At 39.8% G+C, this 27,049-nt stretch overlaps 1 protein-coding gene across 1 annotated transcript in view; it reads left to right on the forward strand.

Moving 5' to 3' along the window:
- Nucleotides 1-26,164, forward strand: part of Fam117b (family with sequence similarity 117 member B) — a 74,187-nt gene extending 48,023 nt beyond the window's left edge. The window contains exons 4-8 of the mRNA XM_051190288.1: nt 1,210-1,323; nt 13,636-13,779; nt 15,664-15,889; nt 19,504-19,624; nt 24,122-26,164. Of these exons, the coding sequence (XP_051046245.1) occupies nt 1,210-1,323; nt 13,636-13,779; nt 15,664-15,889; nt 19,504-19,624; nt 24,122-24,440 (924 nt within the window). The 3' untranslated portion in view covers nt 24,441-26,164. The remainder of the gene's footprint in view (nt 1-1,209; nt 1,324-13,635; nt 13,780-15,663; nt 15,890-19,503; nt 19,625-24,121) is intronic.
- Nucleotides 26,165-27,049: the final 885 nt, after the last annotated feature.

Here is a 27,049-nt window from a genome sequence, read left to right on the forward strand (position 1 = left end):
ATTATAGATGGCTCTGTGTTTTGGTTATTGTTTTCTGTGTCTGTAATTAATGGCATTGCATTTCACCCATAATAGAAATAAATGAGAAAAATGCAATCTAAGAATAATAATGAGATAGCCATTGAAACTTTATAGCCAGGCATGGTGGCACACACATGGAATCCTTGCGTGTGGGAGGAGGAGGCAGGAGGATCAAGGCTAGTCTTGGTGTGGAGGTTTGAAAGAGGTGTCTCCCATAATCACATGCCTTTGAATACTTTGTCTCCTGTTGGTGACACTGATTTGGGGTGGAGACTAGGTTTAGGATCTGTGGCCTTGCTGGAGAATGCACAAGGCTTCAAAGTCATGTCATTCCCACTTTGCTCTCTGCTTCATGCTTGTAATAAAAGAGAGGGGAGATAGGGAGGGAGAATGGATGAATCTGAACAAAGAAACAGGCTGATCATATTTCATCAAAACATAAAAAGCAGAAAGTGTAGCAAGCCTATAAAAGCTCAAAGCCTGCCCCCAGTGATATACTTCCTCCAAGAAGGCTCACCTCCAAAAGGTTCCCTTACTTCTCAAACAGCACCATCTGCTGGGATCAAACATGTAAGCCTATAAAGGATAGTTCTCATTAAAACTAGCACACTTGGCTTGATTTGTAAATATCACTTAATTTTTGTATTTGTAAAAATTTTGAAGCTCATCATATGGTGGTGGTGAATTCTTTTAGTCCCAGAAGTCAGGGGGCAAAGGCAGGCAGATCTCTATGAATTTGAGGCCAACCTGGTCTATAGAACAAGTTCCAGGACAGCCAGTGCTATTACACAGAAAAATTCTATCTGAAAAAACAAAAAAATTTTGAAGCTCAGTAAAGTAATCTAAATAAAAAATTAATGGTAAAGGCAACAAGAGAATTAGTTGTTTCTAACCACAATTTAAATGCTGAAAATTCTGTTTGGTACTTGAGAAGATTCAAGATTAAGGATAGTATTGAATATAATTGTTTCTCTTTAAAGGAAATCTATACATATGTGATTTTATATATATGTAATACACACATATATGTGTGTATTATATACACATATATAAAACTTGCATCATTAGATTTTGTAACATGGTTTATAATTTCAGAGTATTAAGGGTGAATTTTACGGGTTCTTAATTAAGCAAGAATATGTTTATTTAGTGTGGGAAACACTCTGGTTCTGTTTTTCCTCTTTTCAGATTGCAAAATTACGACAGCAATTGCAGAGAAGCAAACATAGCAGTCGTCATCATCGAGATAAAGAAAGACAGTCTCCATTCCATGGCAACCATGCAGCTATTAACCAGAGTCAGGTAAGGAAAGAAATTTCTTGTGGGTACGTTTTAATTTTTTAGGGCAAGATGTCCAAAATCATGTTTGAAACAATGGTTTAGGTCCTAAATCACAGCCTTCCTTCCAAACATCCCCCAGATTTCAGCCATTCTATCCCCCAGATTTACAACATTATACCATCTAGGAGACATACCCAATTATACATTTTTTAAAAAGTGTCTTTATTTGTTTACTTTGGAACCTTTTTTCCTCCCCCAAACAGCGTCTCTTTACATAGCCCCAGCTGGCCCTGGAACTCACTGTGTAGACCAGGCTGGTCTACCAGACTCATAGAGAAAAGCTTTCTATTTTGAGTTGATAAATTCTCATGATTGTAAATATGTGTAAATATGTGTACAATAGAAAATATGAGTAAAGAAATATTTTTTTAAATAATTTTGAGCTTTGTAAGTTTATAGTTTGGTTTTAGTTTCTAGTAGCTTTTCCCCACGTATAAGATTGTAATTAAAAATATGATTGAGGGATGTATGGTTTAAGAAAGCATACTGCTCTTGCAGAGGAACACCCAACTTGTAACCAGCTCTGGGGAACCCAATTCTTATAGTTTTCCTAGGCGTCTATACTCACATGCATGTACTTGTACGTACACACACACACACACACACACACACACACACACACAAATTGAAAAGGAAAAGAATGAATTTGGTGGTGCACACTTTTAATTCCAGTACTTGGCAACAGGATGTCTGAGTTGATAAGCTAGCCAGGCTACCTAGGGAATTAAAACCACCCAGGATTACAGTGATACCTTGTCTCAAAAAACCACACTCACACACACCCCTAAAAGAAAATGTATCTTCCTTGAGTCTTTATACTTGACAAAATACCTGTTTGACTTGTCTTGTGTCTTAGCCAACCCCAAATCAGACATGTGATCTTGAATGTCATATTGATGTTTAATTGAAACTCTCAGGCTATAGGCATATTAAGTTATTGGTATGGTGTTGCTTAGGTAGTTTCTTTCTTCAGTGGGAAAAAAAGTACATTTGAACAGTTTATTAAATACTTACCCTCTGATGGCATTGTAGTACTCATTAGGAAAAGTGGCAATAAAGAAATAGTCTCATATTCCCACCAAATCTCATTCTTGAAGGGATGTTAAGTAAATAGTTAATTATAATACTGTACAATGAGTATGTTGATGGGAAGAGGGCACTATGCCAGGGGTGAGCCATTCAGAAGGCTTCTCAGAAACTGTTGTTTGGTTAATTCCTGAAATATGTATAGTTAGCCCATCTTCTAAAGGTGGATAAAGTCATGGCCATAGTAAGGATAGTAGCAAAAAATTAGGAGAGGTAAACAGAGGAAGGCCTGGAAGTGTTTACAGATTAGTTATTAGCATAGTGACTTCATCCTAGCTGTACCAAAGAACATTTTTAAAAAAAAAATTTTTTTTTTTAACATTCCAATCTCAGTTCCCCCTCCCTCCTCTCCTCTGAACCTTTTTTTTTTTTTTTTTTTTAAAGTTGGAAATAAAGCTCATGTTCTCAGATGCATTTTATAATGGTATTATGGGCTTAGGATATATGATGAATTTAGTAGAAGACAAGTATACATGTTGGGAAGTTATTTAAAGAATAAGTAATGTGAGTAAGGAATCATAATTTTCCTCAGGTAATGTAGAAACTTGAATCTGATGAGAAGGTGATAATAGTTGAGCTCTGTTGAACTGCTTACTAAATGACAGGGTATGCCATTATTGACATTTAATCTTCATGTTATAATTTTAATTAACTCCCATTTTATAGACTAGGAAATTGAGATCCAAGAGGTCATATGAGGCAAGCATGAGTTCTAACCTAAGACATTCTGACGTGAGATTCTGAGTTTTCACATTTTGCTGGCTGATGGATGCCAGTAGGTAATGATGAGAGATGAGTAAAAGATGAAGCCAATTTTAGCCTCTGAAGTACATTATTAAAAGTGTATCTATCTGAAAGTCCATTCAGAAGTTATGTAGAAAAAGGGACCTAATACCAATTTGCCATTGGACATGAGTGCTGTGCCCAGTATTCATTGGAGAAGCTTCTGCTGTCAGTGGGCCACAGCTAATGCAGAACCAGAACTGCCAATGTGCCAAGATTAACAGTGTTCAGTTTTAACCAAGACAACTATTATTATACTCTCTAAGGGCCAGAGAACATTTTGGAAGAGGATTTGAAGAGAATATAAAGAATCATGGTTGATGTCTACCTAAAAGATATTCTCTGGATATAACAGATGTTGGGCTTCTGAACTCACTATATTGGTTATTGGCATAAAGCCTGCATTAGTCTGAGCCCATGACATTTCGTTATGCAATGTGGAGGGGCCCACAAATCTCACTGAGGCACTATTGACAGTTAGGGTTGTGGGAGGAAGATGTAGCATTTTCTTGAGTGGTGTAGCCATTGATTAGTTGTTTTTGCTTTAGTGTATAACCTGCCATTCATACTTGGGCAAAAAAACAAAATAAATGCTTGATCAAACCCAAAAGAAGGCATGGATGTAGGGATGGGGACTTGCTGAGTAGAAGGGTTTCAGCAGGGGAAGGAGGGTGGATGCTAGAACTCTTGCTTATAGTCTGTATCCTAAGTCTTGAGATTGTTCTTACCCCAATCTGTTATATTACTTTATCGTCTCCTTATGCATGAGAGGAACCCAGTCACTGGAAAGATACCTGCATGATGAAATGCTGAATTTATTCTGGGCTAGTGAATTGCAGGTTTCTATTCTCTCTTTAGGTTACTGTTTCCTGTCCAGTTTCTGTTCCTTTTACCTCCAGAAAGATTTCTTTCCTCCGATGGCCCATCAGAAGCAAAGTAGTATTAGCTTTGTCTTTCTCCTGCCTTATTTCTGAAATGTATATATTTGAGAGCTTTTAAACCCTTTATTTGGGGCTGGAAGCATGTTTGTTGGTTAAGAGTGCTTGCTGTTCTTCCAGAGGACTGAAGTTCAGTTGAGATCTTTGGACTCTGGGGCACCTGTACATATTATGTACACCACACACATAATTTTTTAAAAAAGGGTAAAACTGTATCTAAAAACAAAGGCAAAAATCACACACATTTTTGCTTGGTCTTGCTTTGGAATTTACACAGGATGGGACGTATATAGGGCAGTGAGGATGGATAGGCAAAAAGACTCGAGGTGTCAGTGACAGGCTATCCTTAGATAGCCATCTCCAGTGACCAGCTTCATACTGCCTCATTGCAGATACAGATAGAAAAGTGGCAAGACTGCAGAGATGGCTCAGTGGTTATGAGCATGAGATAAGACACTCTACAGGCACCTGTCACATATGGTATATAAACACAAAGAAATAAAAATATTTTTAAAGTGTAAGGAAGTGAGGACCGGGGAGGGAGATTCAGGTAGAAGAGAATATAAGCAGTGAAGAGAAGGCATACAGTGATAGCATGTGCTGCTTGCCAGCCTTGTGCAGCTTATGACAAGTGAGGAAGTTAAAGCTATGAGCATTAAAATCTTACCAGAAAGGCTAAGGAGCCCTTGAAACAGAATGCTGGTTTGACTTGATGCTGCAGGTCTACAGAACATTTGTGGTAGTTCTTAAATTTTCTTTGTCCCACCCCATGCTTGCACAGGAATTGAATCTAGGGTCTTGTGCATGTTAGGTAAATGTTCTACCACTGAACTACTTCCCAGTCCTGTAAGAATATTGTGCATTTAAGCATGACCCAATATAGTCCTTTTTGCTTTCTCCCTTAATTTTTTTCCCTAGTTACTGTATGGTTAAATTGATCTCTCTCTCTCCCCCTCCCTCCATGCTCTCTCCCTTTTTCTCCCTCTCTCCCCTTCCCCCCTTTCCTTCCTCTTTCTCTCCCCCTACCTCTGTTGAGCTAAAGCTCAAACCCAGGCCTTATGCATGCTAGGCAAGCACTTTACCACCTGTTTTCATTTAAACAGCTCCAAATTACGTATTTTAGTAGTGTTGAGATTGGTGTGTATGAAGCCCAGGTCCTCACTTGTGTTAGATTAAATATTTACTCCCCACTTCTGTAAATGTTGACACATCCTACCTTCCATATTGGAGCAGATTTCCCTCATGCTGTCCTTTTAGTCATACCTTCCTGCCCACTGATCTGTTGTTCATCCTCTAGTTTTCTCTTTTTGAGGATATCATATCAATGGAATGATACAGAATGTATCCTTTGAGATGTCTTTATCCAGCAATACTCGGTAAATAGATTAAGGGGCTACGTGGATCAACACTTCCTTTTTGTTACCAAATGGGATTCTATTTTAGATTCACCATAGCTTAGTGATACTCATCTTCTTAAGCACATCTCAAATTTATGTGCATTACCCTTTTTGTGTTTTTTTTTTTTTTTTTTTTTTTCCATCAATGTCATGTTTAGTGAAGTGCTTTTCCAGGTCTTGTGCCTGTTTAAGTTGGTTCATTCTTCCTACTGAATTTTGAGAGACTGTTATATAGGCTGAATAGAAGTTTTGTAGGATAAGTAAGTTGTAAATATTTTCTCCCAGTTTTGACTTAACTATCCATCCATTCATTCATTTAATGTCTCTCACAGAGCCAAGAACATTAAAACAAACAAACAAAACAAAAGCATTCTGGTCAGTGGGCATTGTTGGTACACGCTTTTAATCCCAGCACTGGGGAGGCAGAGGCAGAGGCAGGTGGATCTCTGTGAGTTCAAGGCCAGCCTGGTCTTGGTCTACAGAGCTAGTTCCAGGACAGTCTCCAAGCAATACAGAGAAATCCTGTCTTGAAATAAAATAAAATAAACAAACCAACAACAAAAAATTATGGTCAAGTTTAGTGTGTCATGTTTTTCATTCACATGAGATCACTTTTAGTGTTATGTCTAAGATATTTTTGTTTTTTAAGAAAACTTTGAGACTCAAGTTAGAACAGACTTATCCCTACAGAGATTTCTTTCTTCTTTCTGTAACTATCTGTGAGAGTGAAAACTCTGTGAAAGAGAAAGATGATGGTAGCAGCTCAAGGTATCTTGGAAGTTTCCCCCCTGAATTATTTAAGGTTAGTGAAGGGCTTTCAGAGCACTTAAAAGAATGTGGGGAATTTTTTTTTTTTTTTAGAAGGTAAAAAGTGAAAAATCAGATATTTTATAATGTAGAGAAACCTGTTTTCAGTATTTGTGGGTGGGTTGTTATGTTTGGTGGAATATTAAATTCAGCCCTGGTTCTGTAATTGTGTGTTAGCCACTCAGAGCCTCCTTTTTTTTTTTTAAATATAAAGTGGGGACATTAAAATCGCCTGTTTCATAGTTGTAAAATTAAACCAAAAAAATGTACATAAAGTGCTTAGAACAGGGGCGGGAGGTATAGAGTTTGCCTAGCATGCACCAGGCCCAGGGTTTAGTCTCCATCTCTGCAGAACTGGGCATAGTGATGTGTGCCTGTACTCCTGGTACTTGAAAGGTTGAGGGAGGATGACCAGATATTTGAGGCTAGCCTGGGATATATGGGAATAAATAAATACATAATTAATAAATAAATAATAAAATGCTTAGGAGTGTACTTGGTACATAATAACGTGTGAAATAGTTGATATTTTATATTAAAAAGCAAAGAAACAATCCATATATGTATATACACACACATACAGAAAACCCAAAGTATTTTAGACAGGACACTAATAAAAGAGAACCTGTGTGAATGAAAAACATGACAATTAAACCAGAATTTTAAAAAATTTGGCTCTATGAGAGACATTAAGAATGTGTATATATGTATGTATGTTGGTTGTATGTATAATCTATATTGTCTGTCCCCCCCAGTATTAAATGTTTTTGGTCCTGTTGTTGAGTCTATCAAAAGGCTGATTTGGGGAAAGTGTGGAAATACTGTAAATCAAACCTCTTACATGTTAGGTGGGTACTTTTGTCAGCTGAGCTATATCTTTAACCCCGAGCAACATGTCATATTATAAATAGTGTATGCCTCATTAATTATTGTTACTGTTATTTTCCAGATTTTAATTCTGTGCACCATTGAGATAATGAGTAATGTGTCATCCACAAATGATTTTTCAGATTAAGAGATAATAAACTTAGGGTGCTGGGGAGATTGCCCAGTGGTTAAGAGCACTCATTGGCTGCTCTTTCGAATGCACGTTCAATTCTCAGCACCCACAAGGTGCCTCAGAACCATTGGTAACTCCAGTTTCAAGAATCCATCACCCTCTTCTGGCTTCTGGGGGCAGTAGACACCCATGTAGTGTACTTTCAGGCAGAACCCTTAACTGCATAAAATAAAAATAAATAAATCTTAAAGAAAAAAGACTCAATTATAAATTAGGATACTTTGAAAATTTCAGAAAATCAATAAACCCAGTTAAGTTTTTTGTAAGGTTGCAGTCTATAATATTAATTATAAACACACATTATATGTGTAAACATTGACTACTAGTTAGAAGAAACCCTAGTTTATAGTCATAGTAACAATGACAACTTAATGAATAAGAACTTTTAAATATTAATTTTTTTATTTGTTCATTCATTATTGAGACAGGGTCACTCACAGAGATTAAAGGTTTGTACCACATGAATAAGAACTTTGTGAAACATACTTGAGGAAAAGTTTCATGTAGTGTTGGAAAGACAATGTAGACTTGAAGAACTTTTAACACCTTCCTCAGGCCTGAGAGATGTGTTTATATAGAATTCCCTAATTTAATTTTCAAGCATAACAGTGTCAATAAAAATACTGTTATTAGCAAGTGTTACTGTGGCATTAGAAAGCTTGCTACTAAAGTCCATAGGGAAAAGCAGTAGTTGCATATAACCAGAAAAACTGAATCAGAAATTTAATGGGATATGTAGGCCTACCAGGAATCAGAGTTACTTTAAAGCTTAAAAATTAAATTGCAATGATCAGCCAGGCTGGTGGCATACATCTTTAATCCCAGCAATATCCTTTTGAGTTTAAGGACAGCCTGTCCTACATACTGAGTTCCAGATCAGCCAGGGATACAGAGACCCTGTCTCAAAAAGCAAAAAATGTGTAACCATGCACGAATAGACATTACCTACTGAAATAGCTTAGGGAAAAACTCAAGCTAATTCAAGTACTTAAAACACTGTTGGCAAACTATCTCATTACTGATAAGAAGCAAACTTGTGAGCAGCTAGCAAGGGGACAGCTAGCATGAGAATAGTTAGTGGCCCCACTTGGAGAAGATACAATTTGACTTCATATAGAACAAAGGCCCTAAATGATTGGGCATCTGCATGTAAACAATGGAACTATTTATGTAGAAGAAAATATTGGGTAAAGTCTTTAGCTTTAGCACAGGGGAAGAATTTCTGGGACTAAAAACCCAGGATCAGAGCCATGAGATGGTGGAGGTGGTTTATGCCTTTAATCCCAGCACTTGGGAGTCAGAGGCAGATGGATCTTTGAGTTTGAGGCAAGCCTGATCTGCAGCGGGAGTGTTCCAGGACAGCCTGGAGGAGTACACAGAGAAACCCTGTCCCTGTCTGTCTGGGGTTGGGGGTGGAGAGCCAGGGTCAGTATGAGAGAAACCTAATAAGCTTAATTGTTTTATGAAATAAAACAAGAAACAATATTCACAGCATATTGCACAAGACTGGTAGAAACTTTTGAACATAAAGAACAAAAGGGTGAAAGACAAAGGAAAAAAGACAGTTGATACCTAAGCATACTGAGTAATGAGAATACAGGTACCTTCTGACTGTATGGTATGGGATATATAGAGCATATGCAAACTGTGAGAAGGCTTCAAGTAACCATTTTTTTTTTTTAAAAAGACTGTAGCCCCTGCTATCCTCAGAACAGACAAATAACTGGTTGTAATCAAGTCACCTTCACTTATGCTCAACAATACATAAATTAAGCAGTTGAAGCCAGGCAGTGGTGGTACCGCCTTTAGATTAATTCTGGCACTCAGGAGGCAGAGTCAGGCAGATTTCTGTGAGTTCCAGACCAGCCTGGTCCACAGAGAAACCCTGTCTTGGGGTGGGGGAAGCAACTGACACTTTCTTCATCTATGTAACTATCAAAGGCTAAGAGAAAGGAAATCTAGTTTTAGAGTTTGAAAGAAGATAGATTTCATACATGAAGAGAGAAAGCCACTGGGCTTGGCTTGGACCCTTGAAAACCTCAAAGCCTGTGCCCAGTGACACACTCCCTCCAACAACTCTTGATCAAGCCATCAAGCCATAACTCTTGATCCTTTCAAGTACTTTCAAATAATGCTATTCCCTGGTGACCAAATATTCAGAACTAGGAGCCTGTGGGTGGTCATTCTCCTTTAAACAACCACATTCCACTCCCTGACCCCTATAGTCTCAACACTTTTGAAGTCCAAAATTGAGCACTAGCTAGGCAGAGGCAGGCAGATCTCTGAGTTTGAGGACATCCTGGGCAGTTACACATAGAAACCTTGAAAAATTGTAAGTAAGTAAGTAAGGTAAAAAACCAACAGCAAACTTCAAAACCTGCATCTCCATGCACGTGGATGCCAGCACTCTGTTCAGATCTGCAGCTCCTTTCAGCTTTGTGCCACAGCCTGTCTGCAGCTGTCCTCACCAGGAGTCCCACAACCCTGGCAGGCAGTCCAGGCTTTACTCTCAAAGCTTCATGAAATGTCCTCCCGGGCCTTCTTGCAGAATACCCCTGACACATGCCTCGCCTTAGCAGCTTTCCTTAGCCACGAAGGGAGAGTCTATATCCTGTTCATGTATCCTTTAAAGCCAGAACCATGTGGGTGGCTGAAGCTGCCAAGTTCTGCTGCCTGCTGGGACTGGAACATGGCCCCCTCATTCAATTATATCTTCACCAGCTTTTTGTTGTGGATGGTTTCCTTCACTGCTTAAGCTTTCCTTTAATTCCTTTCCAGGAGTTGGAAGCTTAGCTGGGTGGGGCCCTACCCTGAGTTCACCACTCCCTTTTTCCATTAGCATCGGGCTTTTCTTTAATCTCTCCCTGATCACTGGATTTATACTATACTTCCTAAGGCTCCTTTTCTCTTCAAACTGTACATTTTGTGATTCTTTTTTTTCTTGGTCAGCTTGCTCCTATTCATTATATATAGATCAGCATAATACTTACCACTAATAACCACATGACAAGAGTCAGTACTAGGTTGTTTTAAAATCTTCACTGCAATTCCTCGGGTAGATTTTTTTTGGGCAAGGGCAGAAAGCAGACACATTCTTCACCAAAATATCATAAGAACAGTCTCTAAGCCGCTTATTAATACTCTCCTGTGAATCCTCTTGAGCTGAGCTGCCATAATCTGCATTGCTGTCAGTGACACTGTCTTTTCATGCCTCTACTAGTATGAATTTCAAGCCCAGCTTAAAGTGTTCAACTGCTTTCCTAATTCAAAGTCTACATTCTGCCAACATGAACCATGCTTGGGCTATCATCACAGCAATATCCCCTGGCGCCAACTTCTCTTTTAGTCAGTGTTCTGTTGCTGTGAGGAGAAACCATGATTGTGGCAGCTCTTACGAAGGAAAGCATGTACTTGGGGCTTGCTTGTAGTTTCAGAGGTTTTTTAAGTCACTGGCATCATGTCGGGGAGCATGGTGGTGTGCAGTCGACATGGTGCTGGAGAGGTAGCGAGAGTCCTTCTGGGTAAGTAGGCAGCAGAAAGAGAGATGCTGGCCTTTGGGAAATCTCTAATCCCACTCCCAGTGACACTTCCTCCAACATGGCCACACCTCTGTTCCACTCCCTAGTGACCCAACTATTCAAATCAATGAGCCTATGGGACAGTTCTTAAGCCACCACAATGGCAGATGGAAATAATTTGCTATTCTATTTGACATTAGGAATCAAAGCCCAAAAGTTTTTTCTATTTATTGTACTCCATATTCCAGGAATTGATGTTAAGGAAATACATACATCCCCTAAACGTTTATTTAAGAAGCAACTTGCCTGCTGTAGATTCTGTTCTTGTCAGTGACTGAGAGAATGTCACCCACAACTCTTCCATTATGGAACGATGCAGTGACATAGACCTCAAATCTTAGTACTCAAAGTGTTGAGGCAGGAGGATCATGAACTTTAGACCTAAGTTACATAGCTTAATGCCTCAATTGTTGTCCCCACCCCACCCCCCAAAAACCAACCCAACACAAGCAACAACCCAAACCCACCCTGTTGTCTAAACATAGGATATTTGAGAGCTGGAGAGACACCTCAGTGGTTAAGGGCGCCAGCTGCTCTTGCAGAGGACCCGCGTTTGGTTCCCAGCACCCACATGGTGCCTTACAACAGGCTGACTACAGTCCCAGGGGACCTGTGCATCTCCTGGAGGCTGGTGGGTTTGCATGCACATGATTCATAGTCACACATTAAAAAAGTAAAATTTAAGAGAGACTTCACACTTTCCTTTGGTAGTAGATGTTGAGATTAGAAGAGGAAGTAGAACTTTAAAGGGATTAGAAATTTTAAAAAATGGGGATCTAGAGACATAGTTCAGTGGTTAGAGCACTACTGCTCTTCCAGAGTATCTGGATTCAGTTGCTGGCAATCTCACGCCCTCTAGTGGTCTGTATGGGCACTGACTGCATGTGATGCACAGACATAAATGCAAACAGAAATACACTTAAAATAGAAATAAATAAAATATTTTTAAGAAATAAATTAAATGTAAGTAAATAATATGAGAGGTTTAGAGACATAGTAGGATATGTACATGGAGAGATTAAAAATAGGAAAGCTAGTTAAGAAACAATGTGTCCGTTATGGACAGAATACAGGGCAGGTACATTGCACTTCTGAACCATGAATTAGGGTGCCGAGCCCTTCCTTACAGATGAAGTAAGGTGCCTGCCTAGAAGGTAGGGGTGCTGAGCCCCACCTCAGAGAGCTCTACACTAACAACAGCCAGGAACTAATTCAAAGTAGATTTCTTTTGGCTTCTTTCTCACAATTTTCTGTTTCCTAAGGATTCTTGTACTGTATTTACTGTTTTATCTTGTTTGTTTATGTTAAAGATTAACAGAACTAAAAGAACAGAACTAAATTTGTGTCAGACAATAAGATTATCCATTGAGGGGGCTGGAGAGATGGCTCCATGGTTAAGAGTTCTGGCTGTTCTTCCAGAGGTCCAAAGTTCAGTTCCCATCACCCACATGGCAAATGGCAGCTGTCTGTGACTCTAGTCCCAGAGGATCTAACACCCTCTAACACAGATATACATGCAAGCAAAAACACCAATGCACATAAAATAAACATTCTTAAAAAAGAAAGAAGATGTTCATTGACGGGAACTGGAGGTAAATGACTGGAAGCCTATTAGTGTTTGTCTCTTTGGCCACCTCTCCCAGTTGGATGAGAATGATTCAGTCCTGGATCCCTGTCAGACAGAACAGCGAAATTCTGACACAGCATTGCCAGTAACTCTGGCAGGTACTCCCATAAACCTGCTTTGTGTTTTATTTTGACCATCTTGTTAGAGGGTCAGGTAACATACTGTAATTATTTAATCTGTTACTGAGTTTTAAAAAGTAGCACTGTGACAATGAAAACACTCTAGTAAGAGGAAATTAGAGGTGAATTTCCAGGGGGAAAAGTTTTATTTGTTTGTTTTTAGAGACAGGATTTCTCTGTGTAGCTCTGGCTGTTGTGGAACTCACTCACTCACTCTGATTTCTTCCTCCTCCCTCATTTTTTTTTTTTTTTTTTTTTCCTGGTTCTTTGAGGCAGGGTTTCTCTGTGGTTTTTGGAACCTATCCTGGAACTAGTTCTGTAGACTAGGCTGGCCTCGAACGCACAGAGATCCACCTGCCTCTGCCTCCCGATTGCTGGGATTAAAGGCATACGCCACCGACACCTGGTTTGAATTTTATTTTTTATTTCCTGAGCTGAACATTTTAAACCATCACAGTAGAGGTGTAAATGAATAAATGTTACAGTAAAGTTATTTGCAGTTATGTACTCCTATTGTTATATACAGACTTTAGAAGGCGTTCTACTGTGTGACTCCTGGATGTGGAACTCCATTGTCAGGCTTGGTGGCAGGCACCTTTACACGCTCAGCCACCTCACTGGTTCTATGAAAGCATTTCTGAGGTTCATATTCTTGGAATATTTGCTGTTACCATAATGACCCTTCTAGTCTATCACAGGAGTAGATAAATTTCTGAATCTGTCTGATTGTCCGGGGTTTGAGCTTTAAATACATCTCATATATCCCAAGGTGCAGATCTGTTTGCCTTCAAGTTCTTGAGGTCTGCGTGTGTCTTTTGGACTTGATTTTGAGTTATAGCACCTTGAAAACTCTTCATCCTTCTTCACCTTTGCTTAAGGCCCCTGCTCCAAAGAGCACACTTGTTCCCGTCGTCCCCATCACTAAGTCAACAGGCTCTCGGTTCCGGAACAGCGTGGAAGGACTGAACCAGGAGATCGAGATCATAATTAAGGAAACTGGGGAGAAGGAAGAGCAGCTTGTTGTAAGTACTTGTCTTCATCCTCAAAGAGGCCTTGCTGTGTGAGCTCCAGAGCGCCCACCAAGACAGCTGTCATTTTATTGTCTGTATTTAAGTTTCTTGAGAGAATGACAATTTAACATTCATAAAAAGTAAAAAACTATGACCATGAAAGTAATTAAAGAATTTTAATTTCTTTGCCTAACTTAGGTTCAGTTCTAACAGAAACGGTTTTTCTTTTATTTGTAGAAAATACCACATGGACAGTGTCCTTTTCATTAGCTATAACTCCATGTAATGAGTGTGAGTTACAGTTTTATGGAGGGTGAGCAAATTGTTTTTAAGGAGGAACCTTCCTGCCCCATGTTTGTCATGACTATTTGGCCTACCTGCTCTGTAATTGTCATGATTATCTGGTTTGAGTTGGTAGGTGCGTTTTCATGGAGTGCACTTACAAATTATCTACTTAGTCATTTTACACAGAAAAATTGCTATTTAAACTTAAATGCATCACAGTGTATTTATCTTAGAAGGGAACTAGTTTGAAGAAATACTTCTCTGTTAAGATCTAGTGCATTCTTTTTATGTTTCATTTGTTGAACTCTGTGAAGCTGTGTTACTTTGCCTGTCTAAAACACCTGATTGATGTAATAACTAAACAGTCAATAGCTAGGCAAGAGAGGGGAACAGGCAGGGCTGGCAGGCAGAGAGAATAAATGGGAGAGATCTGGACTTGGAGAAGAGTGCGAGGAAGAGAGGAGGACGTCAGGCGCCAGCCATCCAGCAAGCTGTGGAGTAGGAAGGAAAGAAAGGTATAAAGAACGGTGAAAAGCCTAGAGGCAAAACATAGTTAAAGAGAAAAGGTATAATTAAAGTTAGAAAAGCTGTCTAGAAATAAGCCAAGCTAAGGCCGGATGTTCATAAGTAAAAATAAGTCTCTCCAAGTATTTATTTGGGAGTTGGGTGGTGGGCCCCAAAGAATAAAACAAAACCAGCTATACTTCACAAATGGCTAAAATTTTCCCTTGAAGGTGAAGACAGCTGGGTGTGGTGGGTTCCTTGTAGTCCCAGTTGAGGTCTCCCACCTATGTGGTCTCCAGCTGGTTTATATAACTGAAATCCTATCTCAAACAAAAAGATAAAAGCTTGGTTTAGGTTTGAAAATACAGAACTCTTGCTATCCTCCATTCTGTGAGATGGATATACTTTCCTTCACTAATTAGAGCAAAGTAAACCAAAATTTTAGGGGGACTGGTTTGCCTGCTAAGTGAGCCACACGAGCTTTCCTAAGTGTCTCCTTGATCTCACTCTATAATTAGAATTGCTGTGATTAACTTTTCACTCATTAGGAAGGTTTCTTGGGGAGGGGGACTTTTGATGGGGAATGGGCAGGAGGGCACAGGAACCAAGGGCCCACCTAATGTCACTAATTCTTACTTTTACCTTTGCCTCTCCTAGGAATCTTGCGGCACACCTGGATTTCACCTTTACCTTGATAATTATTTTTTAGTAATTTTAGAAGTAACAGTGCATGATATCATTCAGTGCAGTAAACATTGACCTCTTGTGTTTTATGCCATGAGAAAACAAATGATGTCACAAATGACAGCTCTCACTGAGGTGGCAGGTTAGACATGGAAGCCACTAATGAGAAAACCGAAGTAATAGAAGGGTGGTTGCTTGCTTGCTTGTTTTTGAAATGTTGATTTGCTATGTAGTCTGGCTACCCTGAGAGTCAGAACCCTCCTGTTGTGGCCTCCCAAGTACTAGGCATACTGATTTGTGGCACATTTGTGGCTTAGAATTTGATTGTGAGTTTCTTACCACAGAGGAATGTTGACATTGGATGCATGCTGGTAAATTTCAAACTCAGTAGTGTAAATGTGTATTTTTTAAATTTTGTAACAGCCACAAGACATTCCTGATGGTCATCGTGCACCTCCGCCCCTCGCTCAGAGGAGCAGCAGCACCCGCAGCATTGACACACAGACCCCTGGCGGGGCAGACAAGAGCAGCAACAACAGCAGCCGCTCTCAGTCTGTGTCCCCCACGTCCTTCCTCACCATCTCCAATGAGGGCAGCGAGGAGAGTCCCTGTTCAGCTGATGACTTGCTTGTTGACCCCAGGGATAAAGGTATAATGGGGGTAGAGTTGCATCGGTAGGTGGTAATGGAATACCTCTTGTTTTATCATATACTCTGCTCATTCTCTATGGGCACACACGTCAGAGGAATGGGGTCAGAGCAGCAGTTCAGAGCATGCAGCTTTGCTGCAGTGCTGGGATGTTAATTAAGACTTTTGTTCCTACTTTTCTTTTGCAGCACTTATGGTGAATATGGCTTCCTTATTAGACTAGCCCAGTGGTCCTCAACCTTCCTAACACTGCGACCCTTTAATACAGTTCCTCATGTTTTGGTGACCCCCAACCATAAATTATTTTCACTGCTACTTCATAACTGTAATTTTGCTACTGTTACAAATTGTAATGTAAATATTTTTAGAGATGGAGGTCTACCAGTGTCTCAACCATAGGTTGAGAACTGCTGGACTGAATAGTTATTTTTCTGGAAAGTACTTTGTTCTTGAACATTTGACTAGTTGGCATGTGAAGTTTCAGTTTAGTGCTTTTTAGAATACTTATAAATTTGCTTTATCTCAAAGCCAAATGAATGTTCAAAACAAATATTTAAAGGTTGGAAGGAACTGAGGCTGGAAGGTTATCACTGGCTAAGAGCACTGGCTCTTGGAGGGACCATGATTCAGTTCCCAGTACCCAATCAGGTTGTTCAATCCCCCGATAACTCTAGTTGCAGGGGACTTTCCTGCATGTAGGGACACATACAAACAAGTGGGCAACACATTTGTGTGAAAACTTAAACGTTCTGCAAAGTTTGGAGGTATTTATACAGTAAAATTAACCTTAAATCAGAAGCAATTTGAATATTAAGTACAAAATCTTAAAAAAAAAAAAAAAAAATAGAGACAAAGATCTTACCTTTTAAAAGAAATAGGAGCCAGGTGGTGGTAGCCCACCATTTATCTCAGCATTTGGGAGGTAGAAGCAGTCGATTTCCAACTTCTGGACTACACAGAGAAACCAAAACAAAAAAGAAAAGAAATGGATTATTTTTGATCTGCCTATATCAGAGCAGTATATTGTGTTAGCATAATAATTATAGTTCTTGTATGTACTTGAAAGCAGTGTTGTGACAGTTACTCTGTAAATTGTGTGGCTCTGGAACCTTCTGCATGTCATCTTCACTAGCTGCCATCACCTCAGCGTTTGCATCTGGCAACAGCAGAATTTTGAGCAAGGGCTCCTTAGATCTTCTCTACTTAGGACCTTTTCCCTGAGATAATTTTAAGACCCTGGGTATATTGGTATATAAAACATCAAATTAAACATTAATGGATAATAAATCATAAATGTATTTTTAAACAGTTCTGTTTGTATCTTCCAGCCATAGGGCTGGAGAGAGTGGAAGACATTTGACACCCACTGGCCTCCACGTGCATTTGCTCGGGCATGAGCACATGCACCGCATACCCACAGTTTAAGATAAAAACAGTTAAATCGTGGGGTGGCTCAGTTGGTAGAGCTCTTAGTATGCAAACATGAAGACCCAAGTTTGGATCCAAAGCACCTCTATTAATATTTACATTCACATTCCACACATGTGTGCAAGAATTCAATCTTGCTAGGTTTTTTTCTGTCCACGATGATATAGAGCATCTCCAGCACTTTTGAGTTAATTGGCTTTCTGAATGGATGATTGTCAATGCTGAGAAGACTGCTTTGCAAGTGCATTGTACACAATAGTAGAAGTAGTGTGTGGCCATTTCAGAAACCAATTAAGTTCTGTCCTAATCTGCAACCAGTGTCATTTAGTTAGTTGTTTGTTTGTTTGTTTGTTTTAAGTGAAACTGAATTCAGAGGCACAAACATCAGTTTTTAAAACAAAACACTTAGCTGGGCAGTGGTAGCACATGCCTTTAACCGCAGTACTAGGGACCAGAGGCAGGCGGATCTCTGTGAGTTTGAGGCCAGCCTGGTCTACAGAGTGAGTTCCAGGATGGGTTCCAAAGCAATACAGAGAAACCCTGTCTTGAAAAACCAAAATAAATGCATAAATAAAATAAAAATAAAAAACCAAACACTTAAACACAACACTTAAAGATAGACACTTGGATACCACATCCTGAGGAATTGTAAGAAAACATTTATAAGCATCTTTCTTTTCCACAGTAAAAACACTAGTTCATAACTTACAACCTTGATTCTGAGCTTCAGGGTGTTTGAAGCCTGGGTTTATGTGGTATGATGGCGTGTGCAGTGCAGAGTACGTATGCTTTGCCCCAAGCCCAGGCTGCAGTGAAGGCGTGCTGTGCAGCAGGGTCAAGGACACTGGGGACACCAGGGTTCCTATGTGTTTGAGGTTGTACTGCTGTAAGAAACCTTTTATTCCTGCCAGCTTTTATGTAACCCCACATTCAATTATGGGACACCATATGGGGTCACAATCTATAGTTTCAGAAGCTGAGTTTTAAAGCAAGCTGTAATGGCATATACCTGTAATCCCAGCACTTGGGAGGTCTAAGAGAAGGGCTGTTCAAGGTCATCTTTGGCTATATAGTGAGTTCAAGGCCAGTCTGAACTATATGAGGCCGTGTCTCAAGAAACAAAAGAAAGCAAAAAGGCTGAGTTTTAAATTGCAGTTGTAGACTGTTGCTAATTAGACTTTTAAAAACTTCTTATATGGTGGTTTTGCAAATGTTTAATCCCAGTGCTCAGGAGTCAGAGGCTGGCAGATCTCTGAATTTGAGGCCAGCCTGGTCTACAGATTGAGTTCTAAGACAACCAAGACTACACAGAGAAACCCTGTCTTGAAAAACAAAAAAGGGGGCGGGGAGGATGTTAGAATCTATTTTGGATAGATAATAGCTGTTAAAATATGCCCTTTGATTTCCCATCCTTTTGGTTTTATCTGTCCTAGGAATAATTGTGTTTCTTGGCGCCTTTGACTTTCAGAAAGGAATGATTGATGGCTCCTATGAATTTCTTTTATTAAGAAACAAGGTCATGCCACTATTTCCAGTAGGGGATTTATAGTTCAGCTGACAGATTGAAAATTTTAGAATACTCACATAACATACCAAGAAATGTAAATGACTAGTATGAACTTAGGACGTCAGTGCTGAGTACAAGTGTCAGTAATGAAATGTTCCCTCTGAAAATGGAAACTGGGCTGGGTTCAGAAAATAGGAGGGAAAATTTGGGGAGAGTTTTAGAAACAGTAGGATTTATTTCTTGTAGGTGATGGAAGCTGTGGGCAGAAGGAGGTATTTGGTATGCTCAGCTTTGACCTCAAGCAGAGCCCAAGAAGAAAATCAAGATGAGATTGGAAAATTTGCAGGGCAAGCCAAGAGTTAATAACAAGCAACCATTGAAGAATCATTTCAAATAACAAGTGCTGGGGAAAATAGATATTGTTTGAGTATATTTTCAGAGTATAAATAAGGCAACCAGATAGGTGTGTGTGCAGTCCAAGGGTTGAGTGATACAGGCATATACTAGGACCATTCTAAGTAGAAAGTCAGGAATACGGTACATGTTAGAGGGTGGTGTCAGTGAGAAAAGCACTCTCCTGTCTCAAGTAGTTCCTGTGCAGAAGTTCAGGAATATTAATTTGGTATCAAGATGCATTTTATAATAATGTTTTTGATAATTGTAAATTTTTTTTTTAACAGAGAATGGAAACAACTCTCCTTTGCCAAAATATGCAACCTCACCAAAACCTAACAACAGTTACATGTTTAAAAGGGAACCGCCAGAGGGCTGTGAAAGGGTCAAAGTCTTTGAGGAGTGCTCGTAAGTACGCCACATAAACACACTTTTATATATGACTTTATTGACTCTAAGGAGTTACACATCAAACACATGTCTAAGTTAGAATTTTCAGACAAGATGAAAGAGCAGTGGGATAATTACAGATCTGCCACTCAAATTATGCAATTGTAAGTATTCTGCAATGTTTGTTTAAAATAGCCCCAGAATCCCAATAACCCATGTATCATCATACTACAGAGCAATACTCAATATATGCTAACATCCAGTTATTCCAAGTGTCTCAGCTGTCGTAAGAGCATGCATCTTCCTTGATCACTGTCTGTGTGTGTGCATACCCTTTGTGTGTACATGACTTGAGGGGTGAGAGCTCTCTCCTACCATGTGGGTCCTGAGGGTTGAACTGAGGTTTTCAGGCTTGACTGAGTATCTTCTGTGACTTTTTGTATCTATATTCAGTCAGGTTCACATAGAAGGTGTAGCATCTATTCACTTAAGGTGAAGCACAGATTTCTCCCGATGTGGTTCTCTTTTCCAAAGACCGTGTAGCGCTTGGATTTTGCCTGCTTTTGGTCCCCAGTAATTTCACATTTTCAAATACTTTATCTGCCAGTAGGCTCAGTCCTACTACTGTGAGAAGATAATTTAGAAGTGGCAGATCTTGTCTGTGGTATTGAGGGAATTAAACCAGGGCTTCCTTCATACATGCTACATAAGCAGTCTCCCCATAAGGAGTCTACTTACTTTTATTTATTATTTGTTATGCATATGAATGGTTTGTCAGCACCCCTTGGGTGCCAGGTGCCCACAGAGGCCAGAAGGAAAGGGTTGGGCCTTATTGAACTGGAGTTTGAGGAGATGAGCCTGTGTCCTCTATAACAGCCTGTGATTTTAATGGCTTAGGCAGCCTTCCAACCCTCACTCAGAATTATAAATCACCAGCTCTTGGTATTTGACCTCCTATTCCCCATTTCTAGGGTCTGGACTATTCTTTTCATCTCCTTCTGCCTCCCCAGTTCTGGGATTAAAAGCGTGCACCACCATGCCCCGCTTACACTATCCTTTTTTATATAACGTATACTACGTTTATCCATTCATCAGTCTAAGCTGAAGCCTTTCTATTGAGTTATTTCTCTGTGTTATGTTGGCTTAGAGTCATGGAAGTAAATACCCAGAGACAGTATGCTGGTCATGAGTAGTACTTTTGAGCTCTCTGAGGGACCTCCACACTGATCCTTGTGGCTACATTAATTTACCTTCCCACCAACCCTGGGTAAAAGTCATGGGTGGCCTGGCCTCTTGACCAGCATTCATTTGTTTTCTTGGGAATGAACTTCCTAATTAGAGTCAAATAGAATCTAATGTAGTTTTGATTGTCACTTCCATGATGGTTTTTAAATTCCTGTGATTTTCTTAAAATGTATTTTTCAGATTTAGAACTTTACAGAAGTTGGGTGTGTTTTGTTTTGTTTGTGGAGGGCTGTTGCTTTTTAAGAATATTTTTTTTGCTTGGTGTGGTGGGTCATGCCTTTAATCCCAGAAATCCTGAGGATCTCTTGTGAGCTCAAGGCCAGGCTACTCTACAGAGAGAGTTCCAAAATAGCCAGAAATGTTACACAGAAAAGCCCTGCCTCAAAACACAACAACAAAAATGAGATGAATATTATTCTTTGACAATGCCATCCTGGTAGACAGTGTGTCTTGATCCTATCTTTATTCTTTGACAATGCCATCCTGGTAGACAGTGTGACTTGATCCTGTCTTTATGCTTTGACAATGCCATCCTGGTAGACAGTGCGACTTGATCCTGTCTTTATGCTTTGACAATGCCATCCTGGTAGACAGTGCGACTTGATCCTGTCTTTCCCTCCCTGCCACCTCAGTGCTGTCTCTTCACCTTCAAGTTTCTCCTTTTTTAGGACCTTGTGTTTTACAAACAAAAGCCTCATCCTTAGGACCCACGTGTCTTTTGTTTGTTTGTTTTTGAAACAGGGTTTCTCTGTGTAGCTTTGGAACCTGTCCTGTAACTTGCTTTGTAGACCAGGCTGGCCTTGAACTGACAGAGATCCACCTGCCTCTGCCTCCTGAGTGCTGGGATTGAAGGTGTGTGCCACCGCTGCCTGGCAGGAACTATGTGTCTTAAGCCATTTATTTCTTTTAAGCTAGAGAGCACAAGCATCCCTTGTCCTTTCTTAAATAATTTTAAATAAGAAAACATCAGGCAAGTTTAAGATTGGTGACAAGCCTAGTCCATTGTGCTAGCTCAGTTAGTAGAGTGCCCTCCAGGTGTAAAGCCCTGGTGACCTGTGGTCCCAGCATTCAGAAGTTCAAGGTCATCTTTAGGTACATAGTGAGTTCAAGGGCAGTCTAAGAGATCTTGCCCCTCTCAAAAAAAAAAAAAAAAAAGCTTTATTTTGATGGAGGCATAAAAGTATATCATCTCTAATAAACCTACCTTCAAAGGAAACTTAAGCATTGTTTTATTGTAGAAATGTAGCATTGACTTTATTACAAGTGATGTTCTAGGTAAAAATTGAGTGTGTGGTGTTCTCATAAAACACCCAGAAACATTGTGACATTTGTAGTGTTAGACCCATTGTTTCCATTGATTTAAATCCTGTTCTTTCTTTTGCTCTTTGGCTGTACTGGCAGACTGTCTTTGTAGAGGTGTCCATGTCAGTCAGTGGAGTCTGCACAGCATTGTTGGGGATACCCATGTTGTTAGAAGCCAATCACTAAGTCTGTTATTACTCCTTTAATGTCTGACTCACAGATTTGAAGAAGCCGTCCTTCTTTTTTCAGACTCTCAACTCCCATTACAGATTAGCTCTCTTTATATTGCCTCTAAACCTTTACAAACCATAGTTGCCATTTTTGTCAAACTGTCCTGCTGGTCACCCATGCTAGGTATAGTTTTTCAGTCAGTAGGCCCATAAATAATGTCACATTGCAAAGGAGAGTAATTATATTCAAATGGTTTTGTCTACAGAGTCCCCTCCAAGAACTCTTCAGTCTCCAATCTTGTAGAGAATTTGGACCTTGCTCTTGGAGTCTCTGTAGCTTGGCATACTGCCTTCTTTAATGAACTCAGTTGTCCTTGGGATAGATGAGAACACGACTTTAAAAACCATTTAGTGATTGATTATGTGTGCTTGTGTAGCAGTACAAGTGCATAGGCGAGTGTGCAGAGATTAGAGGACAATTCAAGGGGATTGGTTTATGTCCATCATTTGGATTCCAGGGATTGAACTCAAGTTGTCAGGCTTGGCAGCAATCACCTTCGTGATCTTGTCAGCTGAGAACAATGTTTTTATCGTCTGTTAACAGGGTCTTTCCCATCAAAGTTGTCTTACATGGGTTCTCTCACCTTGATTTTATTTCAGTTTTGTGTTATTTCCATGTTATTTTAACAACTTAATTTTTGCAGTTTTAAAATTTTCATGGACAACCCTTAAGACCAAAAAAAAAAAATTTTTTTTTTTTCTTTTTTTTTTTTGGACGGGGATAATTTTTGGAGGACCTGGCAACAGGAAGAATTTTGCTTTGACAAAAAACTTTGAAGATAGGCTGGAGGGATAGCTCACTGGTTAAGAGCACTGACTGCTCTTCCAGGGGTCCTGGGAGTTCAAATCTCAGCAAACACATGGCAGTTCACAACCATCTGTAATGAGACCTGGTGCCCTCCTCCAGTGTACAGGCATACATTCAGGCAGGACACATAAATACATAACAAGAGCATGAGAGTAAGTGCACTGGCTGTTCTTCCAGAGGACATAGGTTCAATTCCCAGCACCCACATGACAATTCATGCATGTCAAACACATGTCAACCAATGCATATTACAAATAAAAAGAAAAAAAAAAAAAAAACCTTTGAAGACTGAGCTATAGCACAGTAGTTAAAGACTGCTGGGTGGTTCCATCCCCAACATCACAAAAAACTAAAGCTACCCACAAGCTTCCTGTTTTTTTGATTTCACGTGTACCTTACATTTCTTGAAAAATCTTAACAGAAGAATGCTTGAGACATTTTAAATTATCCTTGAAAAAGTTGATATGGAAGTGCATGCTTTAATCCCAGCACTCAGGAAGCAGAGGCAGGTGGATCTTTGTGAGTTCGAGGTCAGCGTGGTCTATAGAGTGAGTTCCAGGACAGCCAGGGTTACCAAGATTTTCTCAAACAAAACAAAAAGTAACAACAACAATAACAAAATCCCACCAAAATAAGCATAAAAGAATACTTGAAAACCTTTGCTAATCAAGGTGTCCTTTAGGGATGTAATTTAGCAAAAACAAAACCAAACTCTTTATATGGTCAGTCTCTCTGTCATCTTATCTCTCTTCAGAGTCTTGGAAAAATCATGTTGGAAAACATATTTGTCTCTATGCATGTGGGTTTTCTTTTGCTTCAGGAAATCTGTATCTTATTTATCTATTTTTTTCAATGTATCTGTATTTAAAAAATGATATTATTTTCAGTCTTCAGTGACTTACAGTAGTGGGTTGTCTGTTTTGTGTCTAGGCCAAAACAACTTCATGAAATTCCAGCCTTTTACTGTCCCGACAAAAACAAGGTGAATTTCATTCCTAAAAGTGGCTCTGCTTTTTGCCTCGTGAGCATCCTCAAGCCACTTCTTCCCACGCCAGATCTCACCCTCAAGGGCTCTGGGCACAGCCTGACAGTCGCCACTGGCATGGCAACCACTCTGCTTCAGCCCATCTCCATGGCCTCCCTGTCTGCAAACACAGAGCAAGACAGGGTGTCCCGAGGAACCAGTACAGTCCTGCCATCTGCCTCCCTCCATGCACCGCCAGAACCAATCGAGGAAGCTGAAGGATAGGCCCCTGCTCCTGTGCTGGCTCCTGGGAACTGAGAACCCCTACAGATCGCGTGATGGCTTTGTGCCCTCCCAGTTGGCTGTGAAGTGCTTTGGCTTTCCAGTGATGTGTGGCAGCAAGGCTACTGGAAGAATGCATCCCCTGTGAGTGCTCAGCCCTGCGCATGAAGGCCACAAACAGTGCTCACCTACTTGTCCTTGAAGCACTGGCAGAAACATGGGAGGTCTCTTTACTTTTGGAGGAAAAAAAATCACATTTTCATTTGTTTTCAAATTAGACTTGTTTAAAACAAAACAAAACATAAAACCTATTCCCTGCAAACATGATTTCTGAAGGGAGATGTGATTGATGCTGCAAGAAAACCATCTTTTATATGAAAATGACTATTTTATAATACCAATGTTACATTTTCTGAAGTAGCAAACAGGATGTTCAAAAGATTCTTTGGTGGCCTCTCTTTCTTCTTTCCCTTTTCTAGGTGTTGCTTTTCTGAGCTGTTTTCAGCTCTGGGACCAAAGGGATTGTTGACATTTCCCCAGCAATGTCAATCTCATGACTGTGTTCTTCTCCCAAATAAGAATTAATAGGTAAATGCATTGAACCAGTATATATAAAATGATAAAAAGCAATATTCGTACATTCTGTGATTTATGTTTTTGATGTCAGAATTTGTGCTTTGGGTGAAGTATTTGTAAAACTTGTGTTTTCTGCACTATCCTGCTCACATCTCAGTGTGTGGTCAGAAAAGTGACACTCTGAACAAAGACAGGTGCTTTAACAGTCAGTGAGCCAAAAGAAACCGAAGTGTGGGTTGTTAGCTAGGAGTGCCACGCTCTCTGGTTTTCTGTGAACTGTGTCACGTGGTTGCCCTCCTTCGCCGGGTGTCATTGTCCCTTTACTCATCACTGTATCATAGCCCCAAGAGACCCTGAAATGGCTGTGCATGGATTTCCTCCTCTGCTTTCGTGGTGGTGTTGTCTTGTGGATGTGGTCAGGGTTAGTAGTTTGCCAGGAGTGTAATCCACTGAGTAGCAATCCGTAGCCCAAGAACCCTGAGAACTGACATTTTCTTGATGGCAGTTGGCACTGAGATTTGTTGCCTACAGATTTTTCCAGTTTCTTATCCAACATTCTACACACTGGGAGAAATAAACAAGAGGTTTGAGATTAAATAACAGGTACCTTTGGAAAATTTAAACAGTTTTGGATTTGGGTTCATCTGATAACCATTGCCAGTGTCCTATAACAATATTTAATTTCTAGGTGTGTGGTAATAAAATCTTAATTTTCCTTAGAGCAGCTCTTTGGAAGTGAATTCCATCAGTGTTGGTGAAGCATTGTTTTAATACTGTCACACACTAACCTGTGCTGCTACATACAACACACAAGTTTTTAAAGCCTGCAAGAGTGACCCCCGCTTGGAAGGCTAATTCCACCACTGGCCCAGTTGTTCCCTCAAAACCTCCAGGTACTAGCAGTGCATTTCCTGCCAGGTATTAGTTACCTCAGAATGTTTGGGCATCTTAACGTAGGCTGTACTTAATATTAAATGAGGATAGTTTAGGCTAATCACATAAATGTGAACAACTATGTGAATCCATCAGTTTTTGGTTGGAAAGACTGATACATTTTGGTAATTTAGCCATCCAAAGATTAACTTCCTGGGCACTAGTAAATTGTAGCTTCTAAGTCAGTAAAAACCTCAGTTGTTTGGGGTGTAGACTTATTGGTTGGTTGGGTTTTGTTTTTCAGTTTGCTTTATTTTTTTGTACCTTTATTTTTCTCTGCCTTGTCATGCCTGTTGACGTTACTTTTTTTTTTTTTTTTTAACCAGTATTGTAAGTACAGAAGAAAGGCACATGGCAGTCAGTTGAGTTGATCTGAAGGGAGAAGGAGGCATTTAAAAGCAAGGGGTTTTATTTTCTTTTGTTTGCTTATGAGGAGGGCTCTTATGCAGCCCTAGCTGGTCTGGAACTCAGACCTACTAACCTCTGCCTCCCAAATACTGAGATCAAAGGTGTACACCACCATTCCCTGCTTGTCATCTTTTTAATCCTGTGGTGCCCCCCCCCCATTTTTCTTTTATGTTTTCTGTTTTTTGCCTTTGTCATATGCACCACCTCTTCTCTCGCTTTGCAGATAGTGTTGCTCTGTAATAGATTTCTCCCTACAGTGTTATACTTGTTGGGCAGATTGAATTCTCTGCATTTGCACGTGTCTTTGAAGTACCACGGAGGGGGACAGGTCTCAGGTTTGAGGTTTGGGATGGAAGATTGTCAATTTTCGAGTAAATGAATTTATGGTGACCAAACACTTGAGTTTTAGAGAAATAGAACCTGAGATCTGAAGAAAAACATAAAAGGTCTAGGTCCAAAAACAACTCTGAACTGCCAGGGCCAAAGGGCTAATTTTTAAGCATATGAGCTTTATTGAAGTCTTAAAAATATATTAACTATAGATCCACCTAGCTATTTTATTTAACTCTTAATTTCCAGGTGGTTGGTTTTAAAAATGGGTCTACTCTCAGTAGAGTGGGTATGATTATATTCACAAACCATATTCCATAATTATAGTTATTCTGTAGAAACTGTACAGCAGTAGAGTAGCTTTA

Source organism: Phodopus roborovskii, unplaced genomic scaffold (genome assembly GCF_943737965.1).
Source record: "Phodopus roborovskii unplaced genomic scaffold, PHOROB, whole genome shotgun sequence".
In the NCBI taxonomy this organism is placed as follows: Eukaryota; Metazoa; Chordata; class Mammalia; order Rodentia; family Cricetidae; genus Phodopus; species Phodopus roborovskii.